This window comes from Colletotrichum spaethianum (genome assembly GCF_022836535.1).
Source record: "Colletotrichum spaethianum MAFF 239500 DNA, contig14, whole genome shotgun sequence".
Lineage (NCBI taxonomy): Eukaryota > Fungi > Ascomycota > Sordariomycetes > Glomerellales > Glomerellaceae > Colletotrichum > Colletotrichum spaethianum.
The window spans coordinates 901,481-916,370 of NW_026054784.1; the positions used below are offsets into that span (position 1 = coordinate 901,481).

The 14,890-nt window shown below is 55.4% G+C and overlaps 2 protein-coding genes across 2 annotated transcripts; both read left to right on the forward strand.

Moving 5' to 3' along the window:
• Positions 1-2,843: 2,843 nt before the first annotated feature.
• Positions 2,844-3,875, forward strand: ColSpa_06205 (NADPH-dependent methylglyoxal reductase GRE2; the record flags this gene model as incomplete). Its single annotated transcript, XM_049272417.1, has 1 exon — positions 2,844-3,875. One exon carries the CDS (start codon positions 2,844-2,846, stop codon positions 3,873-3,875), a length of 1,032 nt encoding a protein of 343 aa, XP_049128374.1.
• Positions 3,876-12,360: 8,485 nt separating this feature from the next.
• Positions 12,361-14,214, forward strand: ColSpa_06206 (uncharacterized protein; the record flags this gene model as incomplete). The annotated part of the gene is made up of 1 exon (XM_049272418.1): positions 12,361-14,214. The coding sequence occupies one exon, from the start codon at positions 12,361-12,363 to the stop codon at positions 14,212-14,214; it is 1,854 nt and encodes a 617-aa protein (XP_049128375.1).
• Between the last annotated feature and the right edge of the window lie 676 nt (positions 14,215-14,890).

Consider the following 14,890-nt stretch of genomic DNA (forward strand, 5'->3'; position numbering starts at 1 on the left):
AGGGTTGTTTCCCGTAGGCAATGAGAATTCGAGTGGTAGTTCCGGTCTTGCCTGTTAGGTAGGTGACCCAGTCCACTCTTCGAACTTGGGCACATGTTATCCCAGGTTGCAAGTAATGAAGCATTGGCAATTTCTAAAGCAGCCTAGTGACCATTGTTTGTGCAGAAATTCTCGGAAGACCCGTTTATGGTGTGGATTTAAAGGCTGGCCATCCCATTCACGAGGACATTGTCACATTCAAGCAACGTGGGCAACATATGTCGAAGCACGTCAATTGATAGGATATCCCTGTTGTGACTATTGCACGTGGATCTGACTATCTGTTGTAGGAGGATTCCCCCTTCTGCCAAACCCCCTTTTGCTAGGTGCCGAAATGTACTGTACGTGCTGTCGGATTTCACGTATTTAGCTGGCGAAATCCGTCCTAGGCATGTACCCGTCCTTTTTCTGGATTGCCCCACTTTCGCAGGGCGCGCAGCCTCCTTGCCCACTCCAACAACATTCTCGGTCTTAGGCATTGCATTTCTCTTCTTCATACCGCCGCGTAAAGCGACCAGCATAATGAAAAAAGGGTGTACCAGATGGTTAAAATCAAAAATTCCGCCGCCGATGGCCCCGAAGGACAATCGAAAGAGGTCGACACCGCGATGTGCAATGCAGGCCTCCCTCTTTGCGACCCTGAAATCTTGAGCTCAGGGGCACGCGACAAGGTAAGTATGAAGAAGAAAAAGGATCTTTTGAAGGTGGGAGGAGGGAGAGGAGGTTTATATACAGGTTAGGAGGTCGAGAGGTGATTGGGACAGACGGCCCAAGTTTTCAGGCAAACACCATGGTCACATGACTCGAGGGGCTTCCGGAAAGTTGGGGAACGCCGCGAGATTGGCCAATGGGAGCTCAGACAAAGAGCAAAAGATGGGCAGGCACGGAACGTCGCCTAACAAGCGAGATGAGCTGTGTTGTGCTACGCGTTTGGGACGGAAATAACCCCAACGCAAGCCAGAACGACTCAGGGACTTCAATCAAGCGCGAACATTGTCTCGTATCGGCGCCGTCGTTATTACAGTAAGTTTTGACTGCTTAGAGTTATCAGAGTGCTTGTGTTGTGATGTTTTCATTCTTATATGTCGGCCGAATGATCTTGGTATCATACCCCCACCGTACTTATCGGCCGAGATTACCCTGGTGTATGAAGGCCTCTAGCCCGAGCATCTTTGCCGTAACACTCAACTGCAATTGCTAGAATGTGCAATATTCCAGCCTCACTCCGGCTTGTATCCTCTTCGTCCCTTTTCTGATGGATTACCAATCTTGAGAACTCCTACCATGCCAGGTACACGGAAGCATTGACTCCCAGGCGTTGGTTGATTAATTTAATTGGACGTGATAACCTCTGGTCCTTCCTGTATTCGTCGTCGAGTGACTTTGCGAGATTCCTTGCCATGGCAGAGGCGGATGAGCTTCATGTTGAGCTGTCTTGCGCTTGGACGAGAGAAACCGGCGATGAAATGGCTCGCGCGTTACTTACCGAGCTATTTTCAGTTCTTCACTTGCTTGGGCCCTTTCCTACTCTCCTGTCCAGGCTGTAGACTATTTCCTCGCGATGCCTGTCCTCATCACTATCCCTTCCTTCCCAGATGGATCTCTCCGACGGCGCCTGAGGCTGCTGCCTCAGGCCCGCTTCTTCCAGCCTGCAGCCGGCTTACAGACACCAGCATCAGCATCAGCAATCCGGCCATACTACACATCTTATATGATGGCCCTTGTGGCCGTCCCACATCTGCATTATACAATGGTAAACCAGCTTTGTCCAGCTATACTTTACACGCTTACTCGCTCGATGGTGTCTCTACTTGCTCATAGGCAGATGTATAATGGTTTTGTAACTCCAACCCGAGGTGTCAGGTAGACATTCACGGTGTCGTTCTCTCATATAATATAAGCCTTGGCCCTCGTCACTCTACTTTGGTAGGGTGTCAGCATTTTGTTTGATGATAGACTGCTGCGCCTATACCAACTAGGCACAATGGACCTCGCGCTACAGGATCGAAAAAGGGAGCTGTCCGTAGTCTTGGGCATTCGTATCGTGCCGAATCTATTCACCTCAGATATCCGAGCTACTCCTTATGGGGCTGCCCGGCGGTACGTAACCGAAGCAGAGACGCGTGCCCACCTTCCACTTCTACACCCAATGCATTTACTTCTTCTCCTTGAAATATTGGGCTGAACAAGGAGCCTCACGTCATCTGAAATCCAGTACACATCGAACCAGACACGGCCTTGCCCAAGACCTACCACGGCTAGGTTTCGCAAACGGGGCGGATGTATAGGCCACCGTCGTTTCAGAAGCTCTCAAGTGCATCCCACCAGTGCAACACACACGTAGTAACTTGGAAGAGGACATTCCGGAACGTCAAATTTGAGATTCAATTCGCCCATACATGCGGAAATGGAATCAGGAGACTCAACGAGACGAACTTAAGACATCTGGGGTGCGAGTGATGGGCATGATCAAGGCAAAAGTTGGCGCAGGCACTCCTTCTAACAGCGCAGCCTGTCGAAGCTATCGCCGTTCCCTTGGCCGCAGCAGGCCGCATGAGCCAGGTGCAATAGCAACCATCAATAATCAAACTGTCTCCTTGGGCATCCCCATTCTACGTCATGCATTTGGCCCCTCTGTATCTCCACCAGTGATATACACTTTCCTCCTATAAGACAGGCCGATCAATTTGCCATTCAATTTGGTTGGTCCATCCTGAGCCGCATAGCACTCCCTAACTCGGTTGCAGTTGAGCTGGAATCGCACATTAAATCACGCCAACTCCTTACCATAAAGCTTCATAACCATGGCTTCATCCACTTCTCAAACCATCGTAATCACAGGAGCCAACGGCTACCTGGCGCTCCACGTCATCAACCAACTCTTGGAGAAGGGCTACAGCGTGCGCGGCACGGTCAGGTCTCCGAAGGCGGACGAAAAAGTTCGCGCAACCTTTCCCAACCAATATGGCACGCGCCTCACCACAGTTTTCGTCGAAGACCTGACGAAGCCTGAGCTTTTCCGCGATGCTTTCGACGACAACACTGTAGGCGCCCTCCACCTAGCCAGCCCGGTCCATGGTCATGTCGAGGACAACGTCCGCGACATGCTGGACCCAGCCGTCAAGGGTGCCACCAGCATCCTCGATGCCAGCAAGCTCTACGCGGGTCCTGCCTTCCGCCGTGTTGTACACCTGTCTTCCATCGCAGCTATGCTGGATGACAAGAAAGGCCTCAGGCCTGGCTACACTTATACCGATTCGGACTGGAACCCGGTGACATTCGAGGAGGCGGTGGCCTTGAAGGATCACGCCCCTCTATACATCGCGTCCAAGGGTCTCTCGGAAAGGGCCGTCTGGGCGTGGATGGCGGAGCACAAGCCAAAGTTCGACCTGGCCTGCGTGAACCCGACCATGGTTATCGGCCCCCATCTCGAGGCTATCGACAGCCTGGACGAGGTCACTTCGACGGCAAAATTCCTCTGGCAGCTGGTAGACGCCACCGAGATCCCGCCTCTCCCATGGGCTGGCTGCGTTGACGTCCGCGACACCGCCGCCATGACGGTCGCGGCCTTTGAGAAACCCGAGGCGGGAGGCCAAAGGCTTTTGTTGGCGCACCACTTTGATTGGCAGACCGCAACGGATATAGCAAGGGAAGAGCTCCCAGAGGAGGTTAGAGGCAGGTTCCCTATGGGGAGGCCTGGAACTGGCAGGAGCGAGGCACTGGAACACATCTATCAACTTGACGGGAGCAAGGCGGCAAAGGTTCTCGGCGTCGAGTATCGCCCGCTGTCGGAGAGTGTCAAAGAGACACTGGAGCAGTTTCTGGCAGCGGAGTGAAAGTCCACTGGGTAGATCTGAGACTCTAGTCATGAACGCCACCAAGACATGCTTTCATCACGCTGAATGTGCAACAGCTTGCAACGGCATCTTCTCGTTCAGATTCACGCTCGGAGACTATGTGGCCATGAGCGTCTTTGAGCGAGGGCCTTCTACTCATGATGAGACAAAATTGGACAGGCACCCACGAACTTCTGCCCTTTCACACACACATACACACACACATCTTTGTTGAGTGAGACTGGTGGGGAAGTTTGACTTCACTTATGAGCCCGGGTAATTTGCGTGGTTGATGTATGAGGGCAAAACTCTACATAGGGCTGTTCTCTTTCGAAACATTCAGGGAACATGAGATATCGAAAGGAAAGAAACAATCAATATAGCCTCATCCGAAGGCATGGAATGTACTTCAGGAAGGCGGGTTCAACCTAGAGGACAGTGATCAGACGTAGGCCTTTACCGTCCAAGTAAACCTGAAAGACGCCATCCACACCAAACTACGGGGCTAGAAGCATCCCGCTCCCTATCCAGTCTTCAAAAGCATTCGAAGAACCGAGGTAAAAACGGAGGTGGGCCTACTCAGAGCATCGTGTCTTATACCCGCCCGCCTAGAAGAGCCTGAAGTGTAAAGGGGACAGCTAACAAAGCAGCTTGTCTACAGAGACTTGCACTCTTGCTTTGTTTCCTCTTTCTCACCCTGCTATCGTCTCAGTTTTCGGAGTTTCATGAGTATACCATCGTGTGATTCGGGCCTGGCAGAGGTCCTTTGGCCGCCAACCTCGCCTGCTCAGGTCACTCGGCTGTTTGATTGAGGCTGGGGAGGATAGACGACACTGATATTATCTATACAAGTGTAGCCTGCCTAAGCTTTAGCCTACAGATGGTCAAGCGTGCAACCAGGTTTTGGGGCTTTCTAATCAGGAATGGCATATTATAGACGATATGCGTACGTGGACTCGAGCATTTTGTTGGGCTACTCAGTCTCCTTGAGACCCATCACTCGTCCTCCCATTGAGGACACCTGAGAAAGTTATCCATGTGAACGCTTGTGCCTCTGTATCACATATCCGGCACGTCCCGGTTCTTGTGCCAGGGATCCGAAGAGCTTCATCCAAGCCACCATGTTCACCATAGAAACCCCCTGGATGTGACGCAGAAGGGAACCATAGAAACACAGCCGCGACATCCAAGGCGAGAGCATCAAGTCCATTGCACTAAGCTGGTGGGACAGGTCTGATTCTGGAACAGCCCGGATCGTTGCTCACGGCGGCGACAACCGCCACAGACTGTCTTGACGACTCATGTAGCTCATCTTCGCGATGGTTCTTGCACAGAGTCTAGCGCTGTTGCTGCTGCCCAGCCAGATGATAGTTGCTCGTCAGATTGCCATTCGCAGAGCCACTGATATACTGAATCACGGCACCGTCACTAAAGACGGACATCACCAGTATCGGAGCAACGCAAAGATCAGACCCGAGAGGTATGGCCCGAACGTCTTCCCTCTCTCTGGTCCAGACGAACAACAAAGTCCTCAAAAAACGGCACCCACCAACATCCCTCACTCACGGCACTTCCGCCATGACTCACCAATCTCCCAAAACCAACACTCACAATCTCGACCAGCTCGCAACCGCCAAACCACCCATCAATACCGTCACTCGGCCAACGTTGCTGCCCAAAACTCGCAAAACGAAAAGAGTCACCAAAGGTCACTGCTACACGGCTTCGGGAAGGTTGGCGGACGCGCGAGCTGGTGAGCTGGCGGAAAAGCGGGGTTCACGATGCAGGTCTGATATGCAGGTCCGGGGGGTTGGGCGGCTTAAAAGACATGGAGTCGGTGAAGGAAATAGGCCGGTCGATTTCCTCTCTTAGTCTTCCATTCGCTTCGAATTGAGCTGCTTGGATCTCAAGACCAGCAATTTCGTGCATGGGCGGGCAGACGGGCTTGCTGGGCCGTTATGCCTGAGGGGTGCTGTGCCCATGTCGTGGATCGTGAGGCATGGCGATTCTGCAAGCAGTCGTACAAGTCTGCAACAGCCGCATATCCTAATCCATGCTTGAATACCCCGCCGACGAAAGAGAAGGACAATTTGCAGTTGTCCAAGATTGATTAGTGACGCTAACTGACTGGTCGAACAGGACGTCGTTGATGGCTGACTTCAACGAAAATAAGACATGACAGGCGGCCAACGAATTGGATTCTCGCCGAACCATTCAGCTGCTCACCCAAAAGTGTTGAGCAAACTTTTGACCAACCCGAAGCAGAGTTCCGCTTAATAATGCCCAGAGTTTTCACTCTAGTTTCGAAAGGTGTGACTGCGCGCGGTCGACGACTGCCTGGGTTGTCGTGCCGAGAAGGATGGCGCCGCAGAGTTTGTTCTAGGTGGACTCTAGAAGGGCTCTTGCGGGCCCTCTTTCCAAATCTTTCCCTGGTGGGCATTGTGGGCACGAATGCCACCGGAACCGTGGAATAGGGCCGACCAGACTGTTCCATGGCTGCCGATGTGTTCTGGACGCACCGGATACAGGAGGACGCAGAGGGCCAGAGATAAGGCCGGCGACGGTTCGGGCCAGAGCTCGGGATTGGCGTCCGGAGGCGTCGGTGACAAAAAAAAGTGGACCTGTCGAACGTACTATGTAGCGAGTCAGATGCCGGTGAGGCAACACTGGTTACATGGCCTGCCGGTGCTGTTTGGAGAGAAAGGCTGTAGCCATCTGCCACAATCCTGTGTAGCCTCCGCCGCTTGTTCTCGACTCATTCTCTCCAGAGGTGGCTGGTGAACGGAGCCGGGCGAAGTCTCTGTGAGATAGTAACTGTCAGATCAACCAGCCGGTCAAACCGGGGTTTGGGTTACTCAGCGTCCTGTCCGACTAGCTCAGCCTTCAGGCAACAGTAGCATCGTAATGATGGAAGCCATGACGGCGTCATACTGCCCAGAACCTGCGCTAAAGGCAGGATACTGCTTTGATACGGAGGCTTCTTTTCTTCAAGGAGCATCAGCATGTTACAGAAGGACCTGACTAGTACCTAGGCCACGACAGTTGGCAAGATGGCCCTGCTGGCACGTAGAGGCGGGCATGAAGGCAGTGGGTCATGCCATTCGGAGAAGGCCCGATCGATTGAGCGAGGATAAAAGTTCCGAGATTTGCCTCAATTGGTCCGTCACTGGCCCTGGAACCTGCCCGAGAACAAGCTCGAACTTCAAAGGGCCACACCGCCCCTCATCGTCTCAGGAACCAAGCCTCCCAGCTGCGTAGGGGAGGCGTGGCTGAAATCTGACAGCGACAACTCCCATGTGGTTTCTTTGGCTCTCAGGCCCAATCCGGCGGCAAGGACGGGCGGTGGGAGCGGCAGGTGTGGGGCGATTCAGGCACGCGGGACCCTCGCCGACGTGGCGGTTGGGTGTCACCGGCTTTGGGAGCTGCAGCCGTCGTCCGCGGCAGCGGTAGCGGCAGAGCGGGTGGTGGGTTCCTTTGAGGGTTTTTGGAACGAAACGCCGACGTCGTCAACTTGTTACTGTTGGGAGGACCCATCGTCCACAGAGAGCAACCAGCGACGCAGAAGACGAAAGACGACAGAGATGGTACCAGTCCCGTTCCGTTCCCGCTCCCGCCCGTCTCGTCGCAGGTTTCGAGCAAGCGTGCGGGCTCCATGCGCACCACAATAGGGCCGCGAGATGCAAAACTGGATTTTCCATGGGGTCCATGGCCGTACTGCGGCCAGTGTGGGCCCTCAAACATGGGAGAGTTGGCCGGATTGCTGCAAGCAGAGGAGTCATCCATATCTCCTTGCTGGTTGCATCACTGCGGGTTACCGTCATTTCTGTCATTGCCGTCGGTGTCTCTCTGCGTGGCTTTGGCAACTGCAATGCCAACTCAACAGTGCCAGGCCTCCTTGCCTCGAGCTGCAATTTCTCGTCTTGGCCTGCCCTGGGCAGGGCTGGCTGGCTAGGTGGCTGGCCGGCCGGCCGGTTACAGAGCACTGTGCTCCAGCATCCTCAGGCCGTGGGAAAGCATGGTCTGGAGTGTGGACTGTGCCATCGCCCTTGAACGGAGAGAGAGGTCGGCAGCCCTGCGCCTCGGGCCATGGAGTGAAACTGGGGTGTCGCTCAGCGCTGCGTGCCTGTGCTCCCGTCCCTTTGTTGCAGCAAGACAGTGCAATGGCCAGGCCCGGGCAAACGGAGCAGACAGCCCGAGCTGCTGATGACCTGGGCTAGTGAGCCTTTGGATCCCTAATAATTGCCTAGCCAGAACCACGTTAAGCTTAGCCCTGTAGTAGCTGGCAACCTCTAGTCGGCACGCGGCGAGAATGTCGATGCCAATCCTTGGGATAGCCAGAGGCGGTTGGACCGAGGAGTTTGGGGAAGACTTGGTGACGAGTGCGCGGCAATAGGGAGGAATGGGAGAGATGCTCAGCGGTAAACTGGTTGGGCATGAAGTAAGTGGAAAGGGGTAGGAGCTGATTCCGAGGCCAGAGAGGTACAAGTTGCATGTCACTCTTGCCATCACTCTCGTTCTCGGTCTCACTCACTCATTTTGTCACTGCCAGTCTCTCATCTCTCAGTGGATGTGCAGACAGGCAACGACCCTTTGCCCCTCACCCCCCTCAGCCGGCAGGTCAAATTAGGCCGATCCAATGGGGAGCGATCCAATACCTAGATGCAATTTCGAGTTCCAAGAGACGGATCGGCAACTTGTCGCTCCGGACTAACGTCGCGACGGAACGATACGTATTCCAGGTTTGCCCTGGGCCAAAGGGGGTAGCGGCAGCAGGAACAGTAAGGATGGGCTTCGTGTCCCAGACATGGTACTCCGTCAGGCAGGGTGGTCATTTCGCAGGTGAAAATCCCCGGATACGCCCCGCCTCGCCTCCATTCCCGCCAGCTCTCAAAACCGGAGATGATGAGAGTGCGCCTATGCTTCGAGCTGGGGCATCACAACATTGCCAGAGAAGAGCGAGCGAGGCCATGCCCGGGGCGTCCAAACTCAGCTTGCGTCGGTACCATTTGCTACCAAACAGCCTAAATGAGTCACTGCAGCTCCCGTTCTAGGCGTTCCGACCCATGAGAGCTGCAGGTACGTACCGATCATATCGGTTGCATTAGCTGGCACGGGCATCGTCAAGGGAAGAAACGGGACACAAAGCAGACGCAGAACAAACGCTCGTCGGACCCTTTCTTCACATGTCAGAAGGGGGACGAAGGGTAGGTACATTGGAATCTTGAAAAGGGTCAGCCTTGATGCGCCCGTTTCCATTACCTTAGGGTTTGGTGCTTTGCACCATGGAATCTGAGGCAATGGCTCCTGGCACGCAACATGGACATGGACAGCAGGGCAACGAGAGTCAGTCGAATCATCAGTCAAACCTCGCGGCCCGAAGCCGTTCCTTCCGATTGGAACTCAAACAACAGCTCGATCCAATGCAGCTGGGAAGTTGGGGAACAGCTCTCCCTGCATCCTGTGCTGTTTTGGGACGACGTGTACCGCAGTACCTGTCCGTCCGTGGCCGTGGTGTCCCGGAGTTCGGGTACCTGATTGCACCCTCCTAGGAGATGGTGCACTAGATGCTCAACGGCCGCCCTGCGCTCACCGTAGAGGACAGGCCATGCCCAGGTATCACACATGGCGCGAGGTAGCTGTGGCTGCCGAGTTATAGTCGTGGCGAGAGGTAACGGGAGTCCCCAAAGCCCTCGAGCTTTCGACCAAGTGGCTCTCCATGCCTATAACTGTGGCAGGTGATGGGCAGCGACAAGCCAGCTCAGCCCGTGCAGCGTCGCCATCGGCTCTTGGGCTACCTTGGGCGGCGGAGTGACTTGACCCTGAAGAGATGATCTAGCAGCGGATGTGCCGTTTGAGCGACTGAGATCGGGGAGATGAAACGGGCTTGGGTTTGTTTGACGGGCAGGCAGGCATGCCTTGCGCGTTCGAGGGGATCCTGAGGCACACACTACTGTCGTCCACGGTGTTTCTTCATCTCCCGACCCGTCCAGCCGCCCGTGTGTGCGTGCGTGTGTGAGTGAGAGAGAAGAGAGTTTTCGAACGGTGACCTCTGAACTCACAGTAAGGCAGGTACGGACGTCCTGGACAGGGGGTGTTTGGATGTGCAGTGTGCTGGGTGCTGGGTGCTGGGTGGGAAGGACCCTGAGATTGGTCTGGCAAGGTGGTACCCGACTCTGTACACGTGTAGAGAGGTAAGGAACATGGCAGCAGGAGCGGCCGGGCAAGCAAGTAGGAGCCGGACCTCGTGTAAGGGAAGTGGATGACAGTGTGGTTTGTGTACTTGCTCTGGTCCTGGCTCGGGATATCCCATTCGGTTTGGCAGTTTGTCGACCCAAACTCTGTCTCCAGTCATTGTCGATACACACAGCACGGCGCTCTTTTCCTTTTCCCTCTCGCCCATGTGATTGTTGCTCGCTTGTCGACCAAAGTAGCAGGACGAGGCGTGCCCGCCTTCTCCGACCTTCCTCGTCGTGGCCTGGCCCGTCTCTTGAACCAACTTGGGCCCTTTCATCGTTGGATTCCCGTCTTTCTCTTCCGTCCTTCACCTTCCATTATGGTATCCATACCCCGTCTTCCCCCAACTCTGCACCCGCTCCTTTCCCATGATTCCCGCCCGCCGCTCCACCGAACCGACAATCCGGCCTTTTTCTTTTTCGTCTTGACCTTTCTTTTCCTTGACTAGAACATTGGACCAGCCTAGCAGCGTCTCTCCGCGCCCCACTACCGACGACGACCAAGGGCAGACAGGTATTACCACCAATTACCACGGTTAAATCTTTGCCCACCCCACTCCTTCCACCACGTTGGTGCGCCCTCCCCCAACTTTTTGGGGCCTGCATCCCGTCCTCGTTGCCGCCTCTCTTACCAAATCCCCGCCCCCTGTCAGGTGGTCACTCGCCCTGCTGCATTCTGAGCTGTCATCTCGCCCGTCGGGCGCTCGAAATTGTCCCCAACGAACGAATCCAGCGGCGTCTTCTGTTCCGAATCGGGGCTGCTGAGCTTCAGGGTCCTGCTGAAAAGAAACAGGCGCAGGTCGCAGCAACAGGGGCGTTCGGCTACCAGGCAGACAGTTCCGTCTGACGACGGCTTGCACATCCCGCGGTCCCCAGCTTCGCTCATTCTGGCCATCTTACTGGAGGCCAACCGACGCGGACAGACTGCAGACAGAGACACGCCGGAGACCTTGTTCGTTCCATCTTTACCCAGAGCAGCTACCGCTACGCCGCCCCCAAATCCTTGATCTGCTTGCTGCCCGCCCCTCCCTTCGGCTGATCGCGTGTCACGAAAGTGACCAGACACTGGAAACCGACCGACTACAGGGGAGAGAAAGGCCGATCGGGCATGGGAGTGACCGCTTCGTCGAATAGAAGCCATCGGATTGCTGGATTTCCCCATTGTTGCTCTGCTGGTACTCGGTACTACCCCCTTGTCAACTCAGTCCAAAACCCACACCCACCTCGAGGCAAAGGTAGTCCAGCCCAACCTCGACGAGCACGACGTTGGCGGTACCAACACACCTCCAGCGGTACCCTGCTTTGCCTGCACTTACCTCCGGCTACCCACGATTACGGTGTAGGTACTCTCACCTAACCGGCACATCCACCCACGAACCCGCTCTTGAGCCCGTCACTGGTTGGTACGGATACCTCATCCACCCGCTAGACGACCACAGAAATTCACCTCTGTCCGGCTGACCACGAAGTACCCTGGCCAAAGTCCTTTTTCGTCACCCCGGTCACCTCTCTTCTCTCTCTCTCTCTCGCTCGCTGACGCTCTAGTCGTCTCCGCCGTACGTACACACGAAGCAGCAACACCGCTCACTCGGTCATTCCATTTTACCATAACCACCCCCATCGCCGCCCTTTCCTCTTTTCCACTTCCTTTCCCTCGCGACTCCTGACAAAACATTTCTTCTACGTCTGGTTGGTCGTGCCGTGATCTGGATCACGATTTCGACTCACCACCAAGTCTCTCCCTCGACACAATCTGGAAGCCACCGATTGTACCTTGAATCCGAACCCCAGCCAAGTGAACAACACCAGTGGAGACCTGTTTGTCCCTGATTCACCCAAGGAACGGACGACTCTCCGCCACCAAAACGCGCGATACCTCACACTCGACATTCTCCCTAGGGCGGATTCCTGACAAACCGTTTGCCAGGTAAATTTCCAATCCGGCCTCGCTTCTTCGGGCATGCCTTGCAGTGGAATTCAGCTCCTCCGAGAATAACCCACGCCCAGAAGCTGTTGCCCGATCAAGGCACAAAGAGGCGCCCGCCCCAAAAAGCAACAACGCTAACCGGCCATTCAACAGCTTTGCGTCATCTTCCTGCGCGCACCTCACCTCCCGCTGCGCTGTGCATCGCTCCCTGCCGGCAAAGCCCCCCCCCCCCCAAGACATCCAACCCACCACCAACTTCAATGCCCCTTTCCTGGGCCCAGGCCTTAACCCTCGACTGCCTCCGTCTCCCCAAAGAGTCTTAATCATGTTCGCCTCCGATTCCTTCCTGCCCTCGGCCTTTACCGACCACGACCCGAACATGCCACCATCCGCTGTCATCTCGCCGCTGTCACTGTCGCGAATGGCCACTTCGTCCTGCTACTTCGACAACAAGTCGACATCGAATGTCCCAGGACACTCTCTCTACTCTCCTCAATCCTCTGGCGCTGTGCGCTACCCACCCCAATCACAAAGCTTTCTTTCGCCTCACTTGCCCGCCAACGGCATCAACGGCGCAAACGGTGCAAGCAGCCTCAACGGTGCCCTCTCATATGATCATATGTCGAGAGTCGTTTCGCCGTCACATCCCGAAAACCTTGCCAATCACACTTCAGCGGCTTTTCCACCGACCGTCAGGGTCTCTCCGAACGGCATGCCTCATCCGCGGTCAGTTTCCGCCGATGCAGCCTCGGCTCCGGCGTCCGCGCAGATTATTCGACGGCTGGCCCAGCAGAATGCACGGATACGGGAGGCGTGGGAAGCCGAGCGCAAGTACATGGAAGCAAACCGGGAGCGGGTTGAGGAAGTCTACAAGGAGGAGCGAATGATTATGGAAGACGAGCGTCTTGCGTGGGAGGCTGAGAAGACAACCTTGTTGGAGCAGATCAGCCGTCTCAAAGACCAAGTCGCAGCGATCGACGCCGACAAGATTCGGCTGCAAGGCGCACTGCAGCGAGTTGAGCTAGAGAAGGCAGGCAAAGTCGCTGGCGTCACTGTTGCAATTCCAGGAACAGGAACGCGAGGTGGTGGGGCCGACGGCTCCACCGAACTTTACTTTCCAGGATTCTCCCCGCAACCCAATGACGCGCGATTCGGCCTCTCGAACGGGACTACAGAGCGAAGGCCAGCCAATGGCTCTGCCTCAGCCTCCGTCTCGCCGGCCCAGAACCGATCTCAGTTTATTAGTCCTGGCAGTTCCCGAATTTCTCCTTCCAGACAGCCAGAGACTTCGCCCTTTATCCCACTCAACCCCAATATGCAGCCTACTACCGCCGATCCCGTCGATTTCCTCGGCTCCCCCAAGGATGAGGAGCCGGTCCCCATCGTCGACATTCAAATCATCAATCCTCAACTGGAAGGCGTCCCTCTCAAGGCCCCTGCCATCCAGAAGAGCACATTCACCGATTCTGGCCCAACCCCGGACAACTCAAAGTGCTCGTCTAGAAACGCCTCCCCACCCGGAGACTCGGCAAAGTCGAGACGCAGCCCTACCCAGGAACACACTCTCGAGGTTCTTGCCGCTCCCGAGCCCGACAGGCTGGTCATGCACGCCGGTCACACTCCTAGCCATTCCCTCTCTGTACTAGGAACCGCTCCCGGCACAGAGGTCGCAACGGCTGCCGACGGCACCGGAGGATCTACGCCCACATTGGCGCCGACAGACATGAGCTCGAACCCAGCGACCCTGTGTGATGTCAGGGCAAGAGGCGATTCATCCGATTTCCAGGATGACGTTTTCGGCGGCCCCGACGAACCCCAACCTACATTGGAGGCGACCGACGACGTTGCGCTCAAGGGTCCTCTGATGGTCCGCAACATCCCTGCACATGACGAAATTTTCTTCAAGCGGTTGTCCGAAAAGCTTGAAGATGTCAGCAGCGGCGCAGATGCCGTCCCAACTTGCATGAAGACGCCGAGCGAAGTTGCGTTCGAAGGCCCGGCTGATGACATGGAGAACCTTCTTGTGGTGAAGCGGGACGTCGACACGGCCAGCGACAAAGGCTCTACTACCGACAGAGACGACGCATCGGAGTCTCAGAGCAAGGTCAAAGAGGTCGACGTGCCTCTGAAGCTCAAGAAGACCACCAACTTCGGTGCTCCCCTCGGCTCCATGTTTTGAAACGGCAAAACCCCAGCACGACTTCTCTTCAATGGAGCCAGGTCTCAACACTACAGACGACAAACCCGCATAGACGGTTCATGATTTTGGTCCCGTTCTGCACATATGATCATCGTCCTTTGTACAAACCTACGGACGTTCAACATTCACTTGGCTTGGGCCTATATAGTCCAGCCCCTTTGCCTCTTTCCTATGTATATTCCCACGCGGTGGGCGGTGGATGGTTTGCTTTTCGATTCAACGACATAGACAGGATGGCTGGGCGGACCCGGTGCTCTGCGGAGCAGCATCACTCGATTTTTCTCAATAACGGATTTCACGGTGTTTACACAAAAATGCACAATACCCCCGGAGGATTGGAATTCCTTCTCACGAAATGGTTTGGTTGTTTTCAATGGATACGGTGTCAATGGAGGCACACTCGCCTGGACCCGGATAGAGGGTAGGAAAGGGCAATTCAGCGCGGAAGGCGTCGACGGTGGAGGCACAGGGGACTGAATCCCCTGGCCGAAGCATCTTCAGATTGACAAGGCAGCAGTTGCAGACGACCGCTACGTGGTGTCTGGGAGTTAGTTGCCAAGGAGCAATGTATAGAAATAGCCAAGCAAACAAACATTGCTAGCGCGGTCCTCTGTGACCGTCTTTTGTCAATCGCCTATCTGTCTGCTGGTGCGTC